Here is a 22,025-nt window from a genome sequence, read left to right on the forward strand (position 1 = left end):
TCTGCTCTTCAACCAAATATCAACCTGTAAGCAAAATAGCCACCGAGATACTCTTTGGAAGGACTAGTCACGCCCAGAGTGGTCAGTCTGTAAGCTATAAGGTTGTGCTCGTCTCGCTCTGTGTGCTAACGCTGTAACTGATTGGTAAATGGTAAGTGGACTGGATCTTATATAGGGCTTTTCTACTCTACCTGACCACTAAGAACTTTATACAACATGCCTCACTCCCCCATTCGTACAGCCACTGCTTCTTTGGTGAAGTGCTTTCTATCTAACGTTCACACACATTCACTCTCTGATGGATGCATTGGAGAGTAACTTGGGGTTGGTATCTTGCCAAAGGAGCAGCCAGGGATCAAATGACCAGCCTTCCAATTAGTAGATGACCTGGTCTCCTGAGCTAGAGCCACCCCTCAGCCACTTTTGATGACCTCTCACCCTGAAGGCTGGGATAAGCACCAGCCACGATGAACAAAGTGGTTGGCTGGCTCGATGGACTGTAAGTTTGTTATTGCTGCAAACTTACAGTCCATGCTCCTTGCTGACTGCTTTTCTGTGTTAAATATTTAGCACACGAGTAGGAAACTGATACTGAATTTTAGGTAAAATAAATAATAAATATTAATAATGATAAATAAATATTTCTATGCTGCAGCAGGTAGATGGAGACACCTGCTCCAGTACTTCCTGTATAAAGCCCACCCTTCCTATTCTTCAGCATGCATCTTTTGTTTCTCAGCCATAGACAGTATAAAATATGTACTGTACATAGCCACTCTGACATCCCCTATTAGTTTTGGACATTTTGTTTTGAACCCTCAACGCTAACATTTTGGCTGTTGTTAATGCTAATTCTTCAGGTAATGCTAGTTAGCTTGGTTAGCAAGCTATGTCCACAAATTGTATGTATGCAACACACAGACATAATAATTTGGCTAATAAAAGATAGACAAATAATCAAGAACAATTAATAATATTAGTAAGATAATTCAGTAAAAAGTCTCACAATGGCACAAATACAGCAGAGAGATCCACTTCAGTTGCTCGGATTAATGGAGTTGAGGCCTAGCAGCACCTGCTGGCTAGAGCTGCCTATGCCTTGATATCTCTAACTCAATCATCCAAACAGGTAAGTCACAAAAGAATTCAACTTAAATATACCACCTAGAGCAGGGAGGATGTCATTTTACATCATTGGCCATCTATCAAGACTTTTCAGGCTTGAACTGTAGAGCATAAATGTGTAAAATTACAGAAAAAACTTCCAGTATTTCATCGTTCATTGCCCAGATGGTCCTGCAATTATGAAGTGAAAATGTTGATGTTGTTGTTTCTATATGTTTCTGTCTATTGCTTAATGAAAGTACAGGTCAAACTTATGCCAACAGGGTCTTTTTCCTCTAATATATATCACGTCTGATTACTTGAGCTTTCTATTTTTTTTTTAAATACAGACAGCTCATTCATTTTACAGTATTTGCAAAGAGTAAAGAAAAGAAAAGATCTATAGAAGTAAAGTATAACCCACAGATCAGATCCCAATAAAGGACAGACTGTAGCTGATCCCCGGCCTCCATATTGAAGTAATTTGATAGAAGCTTGTAGTCAGTGAAGGAGTCAAGTCTTCACAACTTCAGCCGGCAGAACATCGGGTGCATCCTGCGTCTTTGAGCCAGCGGATTTCCCGCAATGAGAAGCATCTGCAGCAGAACAGAGTGCGGGGACAGCTCGTGAAACACCTGGGCACCGGCTATTTACCGAGAGAAATAAGCAGCAATGGCGCGTTTTATTGCGCTGTGGATGGGAACTCTCCTCCAGCTTTGCCACGCAACGATTTATACAAACGACTGGGCGATAAAAATAAGAGGGGACCTCGAATCTGTGAACAGGATAGCAGAGAAATATGGATTTACTAACATGGGACAGGTGAGTGCCCTCAAACATGAAGAGGGCAATTATTTACACAATTACCAGACTTGCATTTGGAAGTTTCATTTATTGGAAAACTGGAAATATTGGGCAAATCTAACTGTGGAGCCACTAATGGCTTTACTAATATTTTTTTAGGATTGCATCAAAAGCTGTTGATATCTGTCTGCACTGTCTGGTCAGCCGTCCAGGGACGAATGAATTATATCTGCTAAAGATTTAAAGAAGCAGCAGATGAACAGATACATTCATAAATAAATAAATCATGACCACCAGCATGTTTTTCAACAAGAATTTGACCTCTGCATTTAGCCCAGAAATGAGCAATGAGAACACACACGCTCAAAGACACACTACAGGCAGTGCTAGTGCTGGGAACTTAACCAACAACCATAATCCAAAGTTGCTTCTCTATGAGCCACTGCTGCATTAGTTGCACTCCTTTCAGACTAATTTTTCTACACTTTCATAAAGTAACAGTTAAACTCCAAAGAAATAGCATGCTGTACTTTATTGCACATGGGATAGATGTTCAGTTTTCACAGCAGGTGATAGGAACCAGAGAGACCCATTCAAACTAAAAAGACTGCTATACAGTAATCTTATATTCCTGAGGTTGAAAATCAAAAAGTAATTATTTCACTAAAAGGATATTAATGAAATATTTAAAGGCATAATTTGTTGTTCTCTTGCAATAGTGTGAGCTGTCATGTGTTTTATTAACTAGTCATTACTCAGTGGACTGCGCTTGTATAAAAATATTAGCTGACATACATTATAGAATGCACACAGTGACGTGGTATGTGCAGCTACACCAGTACACAGATGAGCAGCAGTGTGGCTGAAACCTTTTGGCTCAGGTTGCCCTGGGCTGTAAAACTATCAGAGGTATAAGGTAGCCGTGTTAATAAAAGACACCACGAGCAGTTTAATAATTAAAAAGCTGCTTTGCACAGTAGCAGAGCAGAACGAGCAGCACGCCTCCACCTCCAAACAAAATCATTTCGAGGATCTGATGTGTGTTTTCACCAGATTGGAGACCTGAAGAGGCATTACAGTTTTCGCCATCACGAGACGGCGAATCAATCCAAAATAGGCAACAAAGAAGTGACTGATCGCGTCGCCAAGGAGACCAAGGTATAGTAATGAGATATGAGTTGGACTGGGAAGCTACTGGATTATTAATCAGCAGCATCATGTCCCCTCCGTACACTCCACGTACACATAGGGACACATGTTCATTGTTCTGGTCCCTCCCCTCACATTACAGCTTTGTGTCCACGAACACTAACAACTAACAACACCTAAAGATGTCAGAAGTCCTTAAAGATCAACAAGGTGTTCAGGGTTGCATCAAATTCTTATAGTATCAATAAGCAGCTTGGGCATATAGTACAATCAGACAGGTTCTAAGCAACTCCCAGTGTTATCTGGTTACACACAAAATCACACTTTCTTTGTCTTCCACCTTCAGAAGTTAAAGAACATAGTCGATAGTAGTGTCAGTGTTTGCCAGGAGGACTTTTTTCCAACTTGGGAAAGGGAACCATCCAAGGAGCTTTTGAGTTTACATTTAGTAAACAGCTAGGGATTCATCTTTTTCACAACATTTAGCGTACGTCAGACTTTTTAGCATTAATGTCACTTTGTACCAACATTTTTGTTCATGTATAATCGAGTAGTGTCTGAAATCACAACACACTAACATAATATAATTCAGACTGTATGACCTATGAACTGTATATTGAAGATGAATGTTGCCTCAAGCTGAGTTTTTTAAAAATGGAGGATGAATCTGATTAAGAATTCAAGGGACCACTCACTTCTCCTACATCAACGTGGCACGCTAAGGAAAGGCCCAGAATCATAACCTTCTATGTTTGTTATCTGTTTTGATTCTAATGGAGATCACAATTTATAAGTGAACATAATTTTGTATTCAGTGAAACCTCAAAAACACAAAAAGCACAACACAGAAACTCAACTGCAATGAGTTTACTGTGGTGTAAGAGACAAAGGGTTATTTTTATGTTGACTTCTATACAACTGGACTATTGCAAAACAGAGGAGGCTCCCCCTGCTGGCCAACAAAAGTAAAGCTAAATACAGCCTTTAACCATAACATGATTTGATACATCATACATAACAGTGAAAATTCCTGAGAAAGAATCACAGAAGTTTAAAAAAAAAGTGTCCAACGCGAACACTATTATTGTATTATTGTGAATTTTCAGGAATTTCAATAAGTGCCCTATAACGGCTCAGGAACAGGAACAGCTTCTTTGGTGGAGCCATGTTTGCAGCTTTACTAAGCACGGTATTTTTTTAAAACTGAATTCTAACATGGGCAGCACGGTGGCACGGTGGTTAGCACTGTTGCCGCACAGCAAGAAGGTCCTGAGTTCAATTCCACCATCAGGTCTTTCTGTGTGCTCCGGCTTCCTCCCACCGTCCAAAGACATGCAGCTTGTGGGGATAGGTTAATCGGATAATCCAAATTGCCACTAGGTGCGAGTGAATGAGAGTGCGAATGGTTGTCTGTCCCTGTGTGTTGACCCTGCGACAGACTGGCGACCTGTCCAGGGTGTACCCCGCCTCTCGCCGTATGACAGCTGGGATAGGCTCCAGCGCCCCCCGCGACCCTGAAAAGGATAAGCGGAAGCGAATGGATGGATGGATGGATGGATTCTAACATCAGTGCAGGATTATAATGGCAGCTGTAACATGGAGCTGTTCAGGAGTTTCAGAGCACATTAGCACGTATCTGATAAATGAACTCAGAGACCCTAACAACCATTAACAGAACCAAGAAATGTAATTAGTTTTGCAGGAATAAAAACAATTAAAAACTTCTGAATTTGCACCAAATTTAAAACCTTTTAACAACTAAGAGCAGATATTAGCCTCATAAAGGCCCTAGCGGAAAAGTTTAGCGTCCACACTTTGTGATACTTCACTGAACAAAGTTACCATTTTGACCTTAAAACAGTGTTATATGAGCAATTTACAGAATGATCAGGATGTGTTTATATTTCAGTGAGACAGCTGCATGTTGCAGCAATTTGGGATTGTGGGTTTTTTGTTGTTGAACGAAGAGCGTGCAAGTCATTAGCTTGCACTGATTACGTTTGTGCCCTTTGTCTTTGATAAGTCATCAGAGTATCAACCAGAGGTACAGTGTCAGGGCCCCTCCTCTTGAGAACATAATTGTTTTTTGCCAGCGCAGTAAATGCAATATAGCTGCTGAAATATTTCACAATGGATCCAAAAAAGTAGACATAAACATCTGTACAAATGTTCCTTTTAAGGTGGAATGGCTCAAGCAGCAGGTGGTCCAGAGAAGAGTAAAGAGGATCTCCAGAGCCGGTCATATCTCTCCTATCCCCATGAGGAGAGAGCTCCTCCCTGCTACGCACCATCAGTCCAGCGACCACATGCAGGACTTCAGCGACCCAGTGTGGAACCGCCTGTGGTACATTGTGAGTCAGATTGTTTTGTTTTGTTTTCCTTTGCCATGCTCAAGTCTGAAACATAGACACACAAACACACACAAACCCAGACAGACAGACAGAGCCTAAAATAGACCCACATTTATTCTTTACTCCTGAGGGTGAAGCTGAATGTCCCACTATTTCGCTCCACAGCAGTGCAGTGACTCCAAAGCCTGCCAGTCTCACATGAACATTGCAGCGGCCTGGAGGAGAGGGTACACTGGGAAGGGTGTGGTGGTGTCTGTCCTAGATGATGGCATCGAGAGAGAGCATCCGGATCTGAAGCCAAATTATGTAAGTGCCCTGGGATGGGACACTCTTCTTGGGAAGGGGACATTAATCATAAGCAGTTTGGCAGAGCTCTTAGTGTAAGAGCTCAGACAGATATTGCGAGCAGGGTTTTTGGGCCAAAGGTTTGGAAAGGCCAGCTAAGAGTATTGGAATGGACATTAAACGTCTGATCCACTTAGCTGTTGAGTGGGCTGGTGAATAATGCTCTTTGTGATTTGTCTGATGAAATACAGTCAGATAGCTGCTGGCATGGTGTTATGTGCCGCTACTTAGTATCTATCTGATTTAGGATCCTTTTGCCAGCTTTGATGTGAACGGACAAGACCAAGATCGTTCTTCTACCAGTGCTGTTAACAAGTGAGTACTTTGTATCTCTGGAATTGTCTTTGCACCTGCTTTGCAGCTTCCCTGTCATAATCCAGAACTCTAATTAATGCATGCTTTCCCTTTCCGTTTTCCAGTAATTACATGCATGTATGGATATGCAAAGTCCCCAGTCTAAATTCTGTCTTCGCATAGCTTGATGTAACGGAAATAGCCCGTCTTCTCCTCATGCATATGCATTTAACCTCGCGTTCTGATGTTCTCCTCCTTTCTTCGAAGCCATGGGACACAGTGCGCAGGGGTGGTTGCTGCGGCTGCAAATAGCTCTCGGTGCACCGTTGGAGTTTCTTTCCACGCACGCATAGGCGGTGAGTCCATGTGACGCCATGAAACTCGCACGCCGAAGGACTTCGTGAAAGGCAAAGTTTTGTAGATACAGTAGGGGATTCAAACTTTATCATCGCTTTGGTGCTATCCTTTTCCCCCAGGCATCCGAATGCTGGATGGAGATGTAACAGACATCGTGGAGGCCCAGTCGCTTAGCTTCAGTTCAGGGTATATTGATGTTTACTTAGCCGGCTGGGGCCCAAAAGATGACGGGGCCACTCTGGATGGACCTGGACCTCTGACTCGTCTTGTTTTACAGGACAGCGTTCAAACAGTGAGAGAAAAAAGTGTGGCTGTGTTTGTTTATGTCTGTGTCCCACCTGCGGCTGTATATTTACTGCAAGAGCTGTTCTGTTTTTTTCCTCAACATCAATATGTAAATATCATAAATAAATTAATCTCCTCTGTCTGCTTTACCCAAATAATCTCAGGGCCGGCAAGGGAGGGGCTCCATCTTTGTTTGGCCGTCAGGAAACGGAGGGGAAAGAGGTGACTACTGCTCCTGTGACGGCTACAGCAACAGTATTTACACTATCTCTATCAGCAGCAGCACTCAGCATGGAAGCCAGCCAGATTACCTGGAACCGTGCCCCTCCACGCTGGCAACGGCGTACGGCGGATGGGACAGAGAGGAGATGGTGAGTGTTGCTAACAGAGAACTTAATTAAGATTCACATGATTCAAAAAATAGCTTCTTTTCTTCCACCGTAGTGAGCAGCCACGCTCTCCTGCCATCAGTCTGTTGAAAATAGCTTTACCCAGATGCTGGAAAAACATTTTCTCGCCTCAATCCAAAGCAACATTCATATAGACACAAACACAAGTTGCCGAATCTAAAAAATATGTTGCGAAAGGCAACATTTCTGTTAACTATTAGTAGTTTGCACTGTGGAATCTCAGAGGCTGAAGTTTGCAAAAGTTGCAACTCAATGAACCACAAGAGCTCTGGGCACCTTGCTGTCCTTGAGCCAACCATGAACTCTCCTTTATTACAAAGTATTCAGTATGTCCAGTGTGTATGTGTGTTGGACTCCTGGGTCAGGACAATGATCCTAAGCACAGCAGCAAATCTACAATAGAAAGGCTCAGAGAGAAAAGAATCACGGTGTTGCAATGGCCCAGTCAAAGTCCGGACCTTAACCGGATTGAAATGCTGTGGTGGGACTTCAAAAGAGCCGTGCATGAACAAATGCCCCCCCAAAATGAAATGAAGCAATGTTGTAGGCCAGAATTCCTTCACAGAAACATGAGCAACTGGTAACGTGTCTCACGGTGTTGTGGAGACAACTTGATAACTTGTGATATACAAGCTATTAAATCATGCAAAATATGCAGTTTTTTACAGACAAGAAGAAAAACAAGAAAAACAATGGTCTACTCTCTGTAAGAGGTTATATAATTCCTTTAAATATTTAATATTTTAGACATAAATTTCCAAAAGCAATTATTATTTTACAATAAGAGGAAGAAGTGAAGCAATGCAATGCAGTGATACTGACTAAACTCCAGTTGCTTCTCCTGAACACAGATTACGAGATATTTGTCGTGTTATGACATTAATGTTTGCACGGCATTTACCACTCAGAGGGCATGAAGTTATTTAGATAATAAAATTATATTAACTGCTAATTTAAAAGTCATTTTTGCACTGTTTCTGATGATGACACGGGATGTCTTAGAGTAGTTGGATTTAACATTCACCGGCATCTTGCCAGCTGCTCAAAGCCAGAAAATACACATTTGGGATATTAAGCATTGGCTTTGGGCAGTGGTGTTGGGGGGGGAGCATGCAACGTCTGCTGAGTGTGATAGTCTGAGACACCTGTCAATCAACTAAATATGCCCAAGACGGAGGCTCTGTGAACTTTTGTCTCTGCAGAACAAAGCTGAACTTGTGAAGTCACGGAGAGGAGCTGCTCGTTCAAACCCGCAACAACAAATGATTTTGTTTTCATGTTTATTCTTAGAGCTTTAATTTTCATTAATTAAAAGCCATTACAAGAACTGTGGTGTATGTCGTCAGAACTCAGTCAGCAGTATAATATTAACATACTAGAACGGCCCGAGGAAAATTTCCTAATGTTGTGTGAAATATGTTTTGTGAAAACCAGATTTCACTCTTTTGTTTTGTCTATCTAACTGGAAGCCCCCCCCCCCCCCCCCCCCCCCCCCCCCCCGGTTTATGGCACATCACCATGGACAAAGGATAGTAGTTACTCTATACTAACACAAATCAGAGTAAGTGAAAATTATTAGGATAACATACAGATTTTGCACGTAAAGGTAATAAAGGAGAATCCAGTAGGCATTAAAATGGAATAAAATTGGAATGAAATCACTGTCTGAGTGTAGAAAATGCCAAATACTTCTATCATGTCATGTGATTTTCAGACATTGTGGGTAAACAGAGTTGGGTAGCTGATTAGAGTAATTTGACTGAGAGCTGCTTGTCTGGCCTCAGGCTTACATGTTTTCCATTTTGTTTTCTCAACCGACACACAAAACAAAAAAAATCTAATTATGTGTACTGTGTTTGCCAGTATTTCTAATTTTTCTTTCTACAAAATGCATTATCTTGATTAATTTTTGTCACTCTGACACTTTTGTTAAATTGTTGCTTTTGTCTCTGTGAGTGATCTTGTGTCTGCAAACTTAAAAATTAAGCTACTTTATGACAAATGTTACCTAACTGGTGTTTGGAAACAGGTGAGTGTGTTCCAGTTGCTGGTTAACCAGGCCCATATTCTACAATATACAGCACTGTCCTGAGCTGCAATTCATTTCCAAGGAGCCAGATTTGTATTTTATTTTTTAAAATATTTTTCAAGTAGTCTTTATATAACAGGCAACTTAGCAAAAACCAAATTTATTCTTGTATCTTTAAGCACATAATTTGTTGCCTCTTTTGTTTCGTTTTGTTGTTGCTTTAGTTGAGTACTAAAAATCCAAAGATAATAGAGTTTCAGATAAAAATAGAATATCTGCACCAGTGAAGTGATTCTCAGAGAGCCATTACGGGAAAACATGTCATATGGTTTGCAGCATGTCCTTAAAAATGTTGAGGAAACTGTCCAAGTGGACAGCTCAGGCATGTTTTGCACATGTTTCAATAATTCACTATTTCCCATTTTCCCAAGAAAATATAAAGAAATGAAGGGTAAGAAACCAGACAGGATTAATTAGCTAATTTATAGCAAATCCATAACCTAAATCCTAAATATTGATCACATTAATGCTGAATCCTCCTAGTTAATTCTTGCCAGTCATTTGAATGCTTTCCAAAATGATTTGATGTGCAAAAAATACACATACAGTCAAGCAGAGTCAACAAAAAAGAGCAGTTCTGTGCTGTTCATGTTAATAGTGGGTGAATATAAAAAAATAATATAAGTGGTTTCCTCCACAGGTGACCGTGGGTCCACAGCAGAGCTGCAGCACGGCCCAGTCAGGGACTTCCCTCGCCGCCTCTGTAGCTGCCGGTGTCATTGCTCTCACCTTGGAAGCCAAGTAAGCAGCCCTCTAATAACAGCATCCATACATGCAGCTCGTGTTCAGATCAATTTGTGCAATCGGGTGATGAGAGCATGTGGTTTCCTTCTCTTGAACGTTCAGCCCCTTGCTAACCTGGAGGGATTTGCAGCACATTATTGTCTGTACATCAAAAGCTCATCATCTCAGTGCTCCTGACTGGCGTGTAAATGGAGCCGGATACAAAGGTACTCCCATCGGATCTCTGCTGATTTTCTAATTCCACATTGTCTATTTTAATATTTGCCAGCCAAAAATAAATAAATAAATAAAAAAGAAGAATCCCCTGACTTGATAAGCATATTTTAGTAAATGTTCCTCTCAGCTCTTTTTTGGGGGAACTATAAAGCAGCGAGCATACAAACTAATGAGGTACTGTGAGCAGAAGAGCGATAAACGCCTACAAAGTCTCGGGAGTGTGTGAAGTCATTTATAAGCTACAGTGCCTTCTCTATGCCCCGGCTAATGTGCAGTGTGTGTGTTTGGGGATGTGCTGGTGTCTGTTAGTGAGCCACCTGTACGGCTTTGGCCTGCTGGATGCTGAGAGCATGGTGAAGGAGGCAGAGCGCTGGAAACAAGTCCCCTCACAGCATGAATGTGCGGAGGAGGCTGCCATCCAGCTGAGCAGGTATCAGAGATCTCTGCTTCGACTCAGGGCTTTCCTTGATTCCTCCCCTTTTATCGCACGTTATCTATTTCTGTCTCTCTTCTGGAATTGATTTCTTTCACACTGATTCGCGGTCGTACTTTAATGGGTGTCATTTTCCTTACCGCGGCTCTCCTCGTAACTTTCTCTTGCGCTTCTTGTTTTCCGTCTGTTCTTTTATCTCCACTACTCCCTGCGTCTCTTTTTTCTCTTTTCTCTCATGACAGGCTTATTCATCCGGGCTCAGTGCTAATGTCTGTGCATGAGACTACAGGCTGCTCCAGCAAGGCCCCGCAGCACGTCGCTTATGTGGAGCACGTCGTGGTCCGGGTTAACATAAGCCACGGTCGCCGTGGTGATCTCTCCATCACCCTCACGTCACCTTCGGGCACCACGTCGCAGCTGCTGGCAAACAGGTAACCGAGAGCGACGGTTTCTGCAGATTACCTGATAAACATCAAATCCTTCAAAAGCCAAATGTTTGAGTTTGACACATTTGTTAAATTAAAGGAATAATGGTACTTTTTGAAATATATAACACCGAAATATAAAACACACCTGTTAAAAGTATCAACTTCACCTTTGCTGAGATACTATTTAAAGCTGCTGTAATCAGTACTTGAGTGGTCACTGTATCTACAGCCCCTTGATCATTTTGATGTCTTTGAGCTCATCCTTTTGGTTTCCACTTGCAACCTTACTGTTTTGGTTTCCTATTAACTGCTCTCACCAGCAAAGTTACAAGCAGGAGTGGGCTGTTGTTTTCAGTGAAAAGGTTAAAAAAAAACAAAAAAAACTGAAGTGCACCGCCTGTGAAGCACCAAACAACAGACAGAGAGTTCGTGACTGGATGGCAAGGAGACTGGAGTATTTAGCCAGTTGCTGTGCAACCGCTAGAGGTGTTAAGCTATAAGTCTTCACCGACCATTTAAAAATACAAATAAAGGGATGATTTTAATTGCTCATGTTCTACTTTCATGACGCTTTTGATCTTTGTTTTCTAAAAGGTAATAATTAGTGCGGCATCAAGGTATTAGCTGGTATCGAACAATCAGCACATAAGATGGCATTTAATGATCACAGTAACTGTTAAGTCTAATTCTTGAATGTTGTCATTGTATTTCTTAAATTTGTAAAGTCTTAGTTCAATCTATAGGATCAAGACATTCCTTTGTCTCTGACCACCTCTCCAGCCACTCTGTGCTGGGGGAGGTTTTATTGCAGATACATCCTATCTGACAGATCAGTTTCTTGTGGTGTTGCTTCCTGCTTTTATGATCCTTTTGGTGAGCAGGAAATCGTGCATACAGAGACAAACACACACACACACACACACACACACACACACACACACACACACATGTTCTTGCACATGCATACACATACACACACACATTGTCTTTGTAACCGAGAGGGGTCTTACGAGGGGGGTGCTTTTGCTGTGATGTGTATTGTAACAGTTTGTCAATAAATAGCTGCGAGGGAAGCTGCTCTTGGAAGGATTTGGGCTGGAGTCAGGTGAGGAGCGTGAGCTCCAAGAGCTGGTTCTGACCCAAACTTCCCTCGTTAGCGAGTTGGTTGTTCTGTTATGTCTTGCGTTCTTCATGAGGAATAAGTCTCTAAACTAGCGGGGCTTGTGGAAACACAGACCCAACCAAGTTTTACACACTCAGTTAATGGGGTTAAGTTAATGGGTCATTCTAAATTGCCCATAGGAGTGAATGTGACTGTGAATGGTTGTCTGTCTCGACCTGTCCAGGGTGTACCCTGCCTCCTGCCCTATGGTGGCTGGGATAGGCTCCAGCCTCCTTGTGACCCTGACAAGGATAAGCAGAAAACAATGGATGGATGGATGGGCAGCGTGACTATGGTGTAGTGGTTAATGTGTTTGCCTTACACGTGAAAAATCCCCGGTTACAAGCTTGTACACATTGTGCAAAATTCAATTTTATAACAACAAATCATAACAACAGTCACCTCAAGGCAGTTATCTGTGCCAAATCAATGAGGATCCATGTGCTGTGGTGACATCATAGGAAATAAAGGAGCAGTCATGGTGCTTATTTTATCTTAAATAATTAGACAAATTTTTTGACACTACAGAAAAATCTCAGATCTAATATTATTCCATGGAAAAAAGTAAACACACCCTTACCATTACAGGCTTAATTTCCTCCTTGTTGCTGGTTTGTATCGTTGTTTACAGTCTTTGGCATTTTTCACCAGCCTTATATGCAAAATTCCTTTAATTGGAAAATATTTGAGGGCTTTCTTAACTTGCCTGTTCCCAATCTTCCTCAAAGGGCATTTAGACGTGACTCCAGTCTAATCTGTGCTGATACGATCTGGAGCAGAATTCACTTTTTGCCTTCTGTCTGTGATTTGTCTGTGAAGTGTATGTGATTCCAAAAATCCTGGTCTTTCTTTATATGCTTGTCGAAAACAATTAAGTGTTGTTTTTTATTTCAAATTAGTACCTCACAATGATTTTCCAGACAACAGACTAATTTATGTACAATAATTTATAAATCTATTTAAGTTAAGTTAAAGTTTTTTTTCCTCCAAGTGTTTCCAAGTGTTACAGAACAGTTTAGACCTTGGCTTATACCTGACCATAGGTATCTATTAAGGTTTTCAGAAGAAATCTCTAATGCAGATGAAGTAATCAACAGTCTTTAACAATGCGAGAGGTCATGTACAAGTTCAATAAAAACAGAATAATTTACAGATGTTGTAAGTCCACATATTAGCCACAGTTGAACACAGAAAACATCTAAAACTGAGAAATTTTACTATTTCATGAATTATGTCAGCAATTTTGAATGTGATGGCAGCAACAAGTCTCAAAAAAGTTGGTACAAAAAGACCAAAACTATGGAAAAGCAAGTTGTACTAAAAAGAAACAGCTGTTACAACTAATTAGGCTAAATGGTCAGTAGCATGATGGCAGAAGCAGTCTCTCAGAAGTAAAGATGAGTGGTTTAGTAGGCAAATTGTGGAACAATTGGATGATAAACATAACATTTTCAACATAAAATCGTGAAGACATCATCAAAAGTTCCCAGGGATCTGGAGACGGACCAAAATCCACATTGGATGCCCCCCGGCATTAAAGACGGGCATCATGCTGTCATGGAAATGTCTGCATGGGCTCAGGAAGACTTGGAGAAATTGATGTCTGTGAACAGTTTGCTGTGCCATCCACAAATGCCCGTTAAAGAAGAAACCATATGTGAAGATGATCCAGAAATGTTGCCCGTCTTCTCTGAGCCAAAGCTCATTTAAAATGGACTGAGGCAAAGTGGAAAACTGCTCTGTGGTCAGATGAATTGAAATTCCTTTTGAAAAACATGAACATGGCGTCCCCTGGACTAAAGAGGCGAGAGACCGTCCAGCTTGTTATCAGCGCTCAGTTCAAAAGCCTGCATCTCTGATAGTTATGGGGTGTGCATCAGCGCCTATGGAATTGGCAGGTTGCACATCTGGATAGGTACCATCAGTGCTGAGAGGTATATACAGGTTTTTAGAGCAACATATGCTCTGAAAGTCTTTTTCAGGTAAGGCCACACTCATACACAGAGAGAGGAGAGATTGAAAAAAACACGCAGGAAGCAGAAAAGATGGATTACAGGTCAGCACAGGAGGACAAGAGGGACTGTGACGATTAGATTTTTTCCATGTGATTGACTGATTTTTTTAAAATGTGAAAATGACTAGAAAACAGGACTGCATCTTTCTTATTTGCCCTTTCATACAGGACTGAATATTTATTGCTTCTATTTTATTCTATAGCGTTTTCTAGGGGATGAGCTTGCTTTTTCATATGAATGTATAAATCATTTACAAAAAGCTGAAGCTGTAATGTATTTATGAGCCATGAATAAGAACACAACACAGGGATTTGTCACGTACCCGGTTTGCCCTCCTGAAGTGAAGCATGTTTCCTATCTTTGATTCAGATAAAGCTGAAAAAATTAAGGTGATTTTGCTTTTGTGTCTTTAGGAAACACATCCTTTAAATCATCATATAACGAGTAGTAGACGAAGCAGCAGCGTGAGCACGATTATGTAATGTTTTCGTTTAGGCCTCTTGACAACTCCACCGAGGGATTTCAGAACTGGGAATTCATGACAGCTCACTGCTGGGGGGAGCAGGCAGCGGGGGAATGGACTTTGAAAATCCAGGATACTCCCTCTCAGAAGAAAGACGGCTCCAAACTAGGTCTGCTCTTCCTCTTTGTAACGTCTCAATATTATGAAACATGCACTGAACCTCGGCTCGCTGCAGTTAAAATACAGGGCTGGGCCTCGCGGGACAAAGCCTCTTATCTCTCTGCTGTTTCACAGGGGTGCTGGAGAAGTGGTCCCTGGTGATTTATGGCACAGCGGAGCGCCCGTATCCTGCGCACCGCGAGCGAGCCAGATCAGCTGAGATTCCGACGGATAGCGAAGAATACAGCGGTGAGTCATACACCCTGCATCTTGATAGTACTAAGCTTTCCCTTGTTCTATCTCCGGCCTCTCAGTCAGCAGCTTAATGAACTGGGATGCGGTGTATGCTTAATGTGGCAGGCTCTTACATAAATACAGAATAAAATCAGCAGTCTGAATAACTTCTCTCTTGTGATGTGACGTGATGCTGCTGTGACTTTGCGAGTGTTCACCCTTGCAGGACCCTGCGACCCAGAATGCAGTGATGATGGCTGTGAGGGGCCAGGCCCGCAGCAGTGTGTCACATGCTTGCACTTTTTTCTCAAGTTCAAGAACAACACAAGGTTAGCATGACTACACAGCACAGAGCTATTGGCAGATCCACAGTATGTGGCTCACACAATATGCTTTTAAAAAATGAGTCGGGTTTTTATATTGTGTCAAATCGTTGTTGAAGTTCACAGGTTTCTGTGGCTATGATTGTAATTTACACATGAGGACAAAATTACTATGCCCCTCCCCCTTATGAAATTTTATGTTTTTGTCAAAAATTTCTCAGTTTAGGTTTTTCTTTGTTTTTTTTAGACAGAGCATTTCTAAACATACTGGTTTTCTTCAAAAGCATGAATTCTTTTGTTAGCCCCCTGAAAAACTGACCTTTTCATTGAGTCACAGCACAAACCACTGATGTGGTTTAACTTTATAGCTTAATTTTATGGATATGCAAAGTTATCACAGCCTTTCTAGAGTGTCAGTGACTGGAGTGTCATTCAAAGAGAGCCACACATCTGGCAGATGTAGCAAACAAAATATTTCAAAGATCCTGGAAAGAAAACTAGCGAGAGACTCCAGAATAACTGCAAAGACTCTAATCAATAACTAATAGCCAAATCAGGAATTATAGTCTCAAAAGGGACAGTGACTAGAACTAGGCACGGGAGTGGGCCATGAGGTTGCAGACCAAGAATAACTTCACTGCCGCAGAAGAGAAACCTTCAAGCCAGACTGAAGTATGCTAAGGACAACCTGGAGAAAGACTATGCATACTGGACGGGCATCCTTTGGTCAGGTGAGTTGATACTTGAGCTCTTTGGCCACATAGATGTTGCTTATGTTTGGAGAAAGACAAGAGAGGCAAACAACCAAAAGAATACCATCCTGACAGTTAAAACATGGTGGCAGGAGGTGCTTCAGTGTGTCTGGAACTGGGAATCTCATCAAGGTGGAAGAAGTTACAAAGAAAGAAGGATGTTTGACCATCTTGAAAGAAAACCTCAAGTAGTCAGCAGCAAAACTGGGTCTGCATCATTGCTGTTTTTTAACATGACAATGACTCAAAACATGTGTCGGGCCTGGTGAAGGACTACCCCTAGGAGACCAAAGTGACGGTTACTGACTGGTCTGCACAGAGCCTGACAGATCTGAAAATCTGTAGCTCCAGGTCGGTGCCACAAGATCATGAAATCTGGAGGAGCTTGAGAGACTCGCCAAAGAAGAATGGGCTGGGGTTGCTCAGGAGAGGAGTGTGAGATTTGCTGAAAACTTCAGGCTGTTATCCAGCAAAAAGGACACATGGCTGAGCATCTGGGGTCTGGTAATTCTGTCCTTGGTAGTTTTGGGGTTTTATGAATTACTTTTGCTTTTCATTGTACTAAAAACAAATATTTGTTCAAATTAAATTATCTAATTTATTTCCATGTACATTTTCCATGTAATTTTGTTACATAATACAATGTTAAATTTCCGTTTAATGGAATCTGGTCAAATTAAGATAACTCCATTTGTATACATTCAGTTTATAGCAAGCACATTTTCTTAATTATTAATTACTTGAATAAATAAATCTTTGATTCTACGTATTTCAGTTTTATTTCAGTCAAAATTATTGCTTCATGCTTATTGAGGGTGAAAAATAGTTTTTATTTGAGTGTCAAAAATTGACCCGCAATATAATTTTTTCCACTCCGAATCAATAGCAACACCTCTCGTCCTCTGTGTCCTCTGGTTCATGGCTGTCCGATAGGTTGTGCGTATCAGGATGTCCCAGGGGATTCTGGGGTGACCGTCGGCGTTGTAAGAGGTGCTACGCCTCCTGTGAGAGCTGCACTGGAAGTCGGAGTGACCAGTGCACTTCCTGTCAGCCTGGCCATCACCTGACTGAGGGGACCAATACCTGCACAGCGATCTGTGGGGAAAACTACTACCTCGACCACGGTTGGTTCTGTTTTGTGAAATTTTTTGTGATTAAATTAATGCGACAGAAGAAAAAAAATCCTTGACTGGGTTACAGAGGAGCGGTTTGAATGCAGCTGCACTAATGAATAGTCAGTTGACATAACTGCAGTTGAAGGTATGTGAGTAAGATTGATTAATGGCTCTGATGTGTATACTCCATGCGTATTGTTTGATTTCCCCACAGATGCAAACATGTGCAGAAAGTGCAGTGAAAACTGCTTGAAGTGCACCTCCTACAGCATCTGCACAGAATGCAAACCACACACAAGGTGAAACAAACTCTCTGATGATGCTCAAATTAACTGCTCGGTAAACACCACTCCTTCTCCCCTAAGCCTCTGAGAATACTGATTCTCCTCACACACGCGAGCAAACACACACACAAACCCTCAGCAGAATCATAACATTTCTAGAAAGATAAGTTTATCTTAATCGACGCTTTGCTGTATTGCTACTTGAAAGGACAAAACATCTCGGACAAAGAGTTCGAAGTTTCCGGAATAAAGCTTTCACTGACTCAGTTCACCGAGTGTTTGTGGTGGTGTTGCTGTGGGATGAAAGCAGTGACTCATCCGTTTTGGTGTCACATGATTGACTGTGTGTGTCACGGTGCCACATGCTCGCTCCATCCTCTCTAGTCTACAGGGGAACCGGTGCCAGCGGAGCTGCGCAGCCGGATTCTACCATGACCCGCAGGAAGTCGCGTGCAAGCCTTGTCACCAGGCCTGCGCTACCTGTGCAGGTGAGAGCGGGGGTCAAAAGTCACATTTTGGTTTTGTTTTTTACTGCTGCCGTTTGCATTAATAATAATAATAATAATGGATTGGATTTATATAGCGCTTTTCACGCCCCATTGCTCCTTTATGTCCTTTATCCAGTAATCCAGTTAAGTGTGTGTGTGTGTGTTCTCCTCATGCTGCACCAGGTGCAGGTGTTGAGGCGTGCAACACTTGTGCAGAAGGCTACTTGATGGAGGAGTGGAGGTGCGTGTCCTCCTGCAGTGCTGGCTTCTACGCCACAGAACCAAACCCAGAGATAGCTGATGGGCACAGGATATGTAGGAGGTGAGCTCACTGGTGTGTGTTCAGGTGTGGGAGGTTTGTTTATCTGCTGGTGGCAGGCCTTATTCTGGTGGTTGGCTTCCACGTGTGTTTGTGCTTGTTTTGGCACTCATGTTTGTTGTTGCTGTGCGCCTGTATGGAGTGGGGTTTAGTTATTTTTTCTGTGTGTGTTTTGTGTGGTCAGGATTTTTGTGTGAAGGGTTCACTTGTTCACTCTCTGTGCTCCTCTCTTCAGGTGTGACGCCAGCTGTCTCACCTGTGTGGGGCCGAGCCGATGGAACTGCAGCAGCTGTTCCAGCGGTCACAGCCTGCAGAGGGGAGCGTGTGCTGCTGACACCGAGTGCACGGACGGTCGGTCGGCCGTCTTCCACATTTTATTCTTGACACGTTTGGTTCATAAATTTAAATGATATTTAACACAGAAGCAAAATCCATTAATATGTGTCAGTTTAGCATGAAATATGCATTCGCATCTCTGAGTCATTCAGATTTTTTTTGTTAAACCAGAAGTCATTCAGCCGTGGCACATGAAAACCACCTCTGCACCTCAGATGGTTATTCATTTCTGAGTCAGTGTGCTTCTCCTGCTTTCTGTCTAACAGGAGAGTACCAGGACATTAACGGGGAGTGCCACGCGTGCCACGCAACGTGCCTGAAGTGCACAGGGCCGCAAAGCGAAGACTGCATCAGCTGTATTTCTTCACAGTGAGCTGGACTTGACTGTTTTAGATTGAGTGCATGCCACTGTTTCTCTATAATACATGATATTTCGCTGGGTGTGAGCCTGAAATAATATTTCCCTGATGAATTGTTATTGCCATTGTTTGCAAGCTAGTACGACATTGATTCTTTCTATGTAATACGATGAAATAAGCCTTGGTATACAGCTGAAACACTTATGACAGGGTGATTTATATATATATATATATATATATATATATATATATATATATATATATATATATATATATATATATATATTTGGGGCAAAATATAAATAAAGCACAAAATGTGCCGTTTATGGTCTCAAGGAAACTGTACCTTAACACTTAATTACTTAATGATAAGCATCATCCTATCACCCTTTCTGTTCCTGTTATCCAAGTTCTGACTCCATGATTGGAGGGAGCTCTGTGAGGGAGATAGCATCTGTAAAAGGACTCCATTTCTTGTCATGAATGAAGCATACAGCTCGTGGCTATTGTTGTCATGTTGCTGACCAGATGTCTCCCTGATGCTCCTCATGGATAAAATGTCAAAAAAAGAAGACTCCCACATTACCCACATTTCAGCCAACATTCCCACCCTTTCTTCTCCTCCTCCCTTTGTCGGCACATCCAGCTACATCTGTGTAAATGCACCATATGGTACACGCTGGGATTTAAATGAGTTCAGCTCATTTACATACTTATAATTCATATGTGTTGATTTTGTGATGTTGATGTTGCCTGCTGCAGGGCTCTGGATGAGGGCCGCTGTGTGGTGGGATGCGCCAGTGGGAAGTACCAGTCGGGTGGCCGGTGTCACCTGTGCGACCACACCTGTGCCACGTGTGTGGACGCGGGGCCAGCCAACTGCACGAGCTGTGACACCGGTGAGTACGAAATGAGTAGCTCGCGGTAAGTGTGACGTAGTGTGTGCAGTATGTGAATGGAAAACTGGCAGAGACATTAAAAAGATGAAAAGGAAGGAAAAATTATATTTTGTAAATATAAAGCCACAAACTCCCCAAGGGCTACACTAAAACTTTGAGATTTAGGCTGGAGCCTATCCCAGCTGTCATGAAGTGAGAGGCATGGTGCACACCATGTACAGGTGTACAAACGGGTTCATCCTCATTTTCATGCGCCACCCTCCCTGACTCTGTCTTTATTGTTTCTCACACTCTTCATGAATCCATCTGGAGGCCCCGTGAGCCGCAGGCAGTCCTCACTGAGGCCTTCCCCAAACCCCAGCCACAGATTAATGCTTAGTCCATTCACCATTCTCTTAAAGAAATGGCCTCAAACCTAACTACAGACGTGGCTTTCTAGTGAAATTGCTGTTTATTCTCCAGATAAGTTTAAGGTGGAGCGTTACCTCTATAAAGGCATGTGTCTGGACGCCTGTCCTGAGGCTTTCTACCACACCAAGCAGAGGACCTGCGAGCCCTGTGTAGACCACTGCCGACTCTGCACAGGCCCCAACCACTGCCTGAAGTGTAACGCCTCCTACTATGTCTCTGATGGATCCTGTGTTAAGCTGGAGTGTGGGGAAGGTAAGCAAGGTTGCATGTTGAGGAGTGTTTAAGGAGCGTTGTTTCACACCTGTCCACACTGACCTCGCGCTCTCACCCTCCACTCTCTGTCTCCTTTCTCAGGTGAGGTGGAAGACCCAGATTATGACGACTGCATGGCCTGTGAGCAAGGCTGCAAGAAGTGTGTCCTGTGTAAGTCACGACCCAGTAGCCATAATAAAGTTTTCCCAAATGAATGTCGCCCACAGTGGAAAAAAATTAAGGTGTCCCCGCCCCCTTAAGGTCCCCTTAAAAAAAAAAAGGCGACTGAATTTTTCTTTTTCTTTTTTTTTGTCTGCTTTTGACAGATAACCCCAGGCATTGTCTGTCCTGCATTGAGGGCTTTTACAAGTAAGGCTGTGTGCCTCGCTCTCACCGTGTGTGATCTCGCCATTCTGGGCTCACTTTTCTCTTTCATTTAATCTCTGAGCTAATGCAAAAGACCTCCGCTGGCAGTGAGAGTAGAGTTCATGTTTGTGTGTGATGCAAACATCAACCGTTGCTTTTTGTCGTCAGTTTCCAGGATGGCTGCTACAAAAACTGCCCAGCTAAGACGTACAGCGTAGAAGAAGAAATGACCTGCATTCCGTGTGACGACAACTGCGTGAGCTGCGATGAACACGAGTGCTACTGGTGTGAGAGCGACCTCTTCTTATTAGGTAATTTGCCCTCGTTGGGTAAGACGTGAAGCTACACTCAAAGAATATTTTCCTAACCCATTCGACCAGATTCCATTAAATGTAACATTTTTACATTGTAAGTATGTAACAGAATTATATGGAACCTTCATGTAATTAAATTACTTACATCAGCAATTTTGGAGATAAATATTTTTGGAGTTTGTAAAGGATTATTTACATCATCGTTATTGAAGTGCTATAAGTTATCAGCATGGACAGAGACCCTGTCATCATTTTATTTGCAATGACATATGAAATCATTTTTTAAGAGTAAAGCATGAGATTAGATGGATTTTTGTGATGCGTGCCATTAAATGCTTTAGTATTATAACTATCTAGATAGAAAATATAATAGGCAAGTAACTGGATAGGTCAATTAGTGCACAAGCAAACAAAAACTGAAATATTATTTTATAAAAATGGCATATCCATCCATTTCTTAGATCCAGTATAGTGAAGGAGGCTATGTAGATGGTTGGTCTGACAGAAGAGGATTCTAGGGAGAGGCAGGTGATCTGCTGTGACTCGTAAAGGGAGCAGCTGGAAGATGAATAAGATCCATTTTCTTCCGGTTATCCAGCTCAGGCCCATGAATGGTGTGATGGAGGGTGACAATCCCAGCTGACATAGGGCAAGAATCAGAGTACACCCTGGACAAGTCACCAATCTGTTGCAGGGTGACAAAGAAACACCTATGGCCAGATTTTAGAATTTTTGAAAGTTAGAAAAGAAAGAAAAGCTTCAAGA

The 22,025-nt window shown here is 42.2% G+C and overlaps 1 protein-coding gene across 1 annotated transcript in view; it reads left to right on the plus strand.

Annotated features, from left to right (window-relative positions):
• The first annotated feature begins 1,538 nt into the window (after positions 1–1,538).
• Positions 1,539–22,025, plus strand: part of pcsk5a (proprotein convertase subtilisin/kexin type 5a) — a 40,564-nt gene continuing 20,077 nt past the window's right edge. Inside the window, exons 1-26 of the mRNA XM_026173484.1 lie at positions 1,539–1,926; positions 2,962–3,066; positions 5,238–5,408; positions 5,574–5,714; positions 6,001–6,068; positions 6,315–6,403; positions 6,524–6,696; positions 6,854–7,060; positions 9,829–9,929; positions 10,035–10,138; positions 10,458–10,578; positions 10,824–11,012; positions 14,682–14,818; positions 14,944–15,057; positions 15,269–15,371; positions 17,051–17,241; positions 17,447–17,531; positions 17,901–18,004; positions 18,188–18,326; positions 18,559–18,674; positions 18,926–19,028; positions 19,781–19,917; positions 20,380–20,580; positions 20,683–20,751; positions 20,907–20,949; positions 21,115–21,257. Of these exons, the coding sequence (XP_026029269.1) occupies positions 1,777–1,926; positions 2,962–3,066; positions 5,238–5,408; positions 5,574–5,714; positions 6,001–6,068; positions 6,315–6,403; positions 6,524–6,696; positions 6,854–7,060; positions 9,829–9,929; positions 10,035–10,138; positions 10,458–10,578; positions 10,824–11,012; positions 14,682–14,818; positions 14,944–15,057; positions 15,269–15,371; positions 17,051–17,241; positions 17,447–17,531; positions 17,901–18,004; positions 18,188–18,326; positions 18,559–18,674; positions 18,926–19,028; positions 19,781–19,917; positions 20,380–20,580; positions 20,683–20,751; positions 20,907–20,949; positions 21,115–21,257 (3,304 nt within the window). The 5' untranslated portion in view covers positions 1,539–1,776. The remainder of the gene's footprint in view (positions 1,927–2,961; positions 3,067–5,237; positions 5,409–5,573; positions 5,715–6,000; positions 6,069–6,314; positions 6,404–6,523; positions 6,697–6,853; positions 7,061–9,828; positions 9,930–10,034; positions 10,139–10,457; positions 10,579–10,823; positions 11,013–14,681; positions 14,819–14,943; positions 15,058–15,268; positions 15,372–17,050; positions 17,242–17,446; positions 17,532–17,900; positions 18,005–18,187; positions 18,327–18,558; positions 18,675–18,925; positions 19,029–19,780; positions 19,918–20,379; positions 20,581–20,682; positions 20,752–20,906; positions 20,950–21,114; positions 21,258–22,025) is intronic.

The sequence above is a fragment of the Astatotilapia calliptera genome, chromosome 7 (assembly GCF_900246225.1).
Source record: "Astatotilapia calliptera chromosome 7, fAstCal1.2, whole genome shotgun sequence".
Lineage (NCBI taxonomy): Eukaryota > Metazoa > Chordata > Actinopteri > Cichliformes > Cichlidae > Astatotilapia > Astatotilapia calliptera.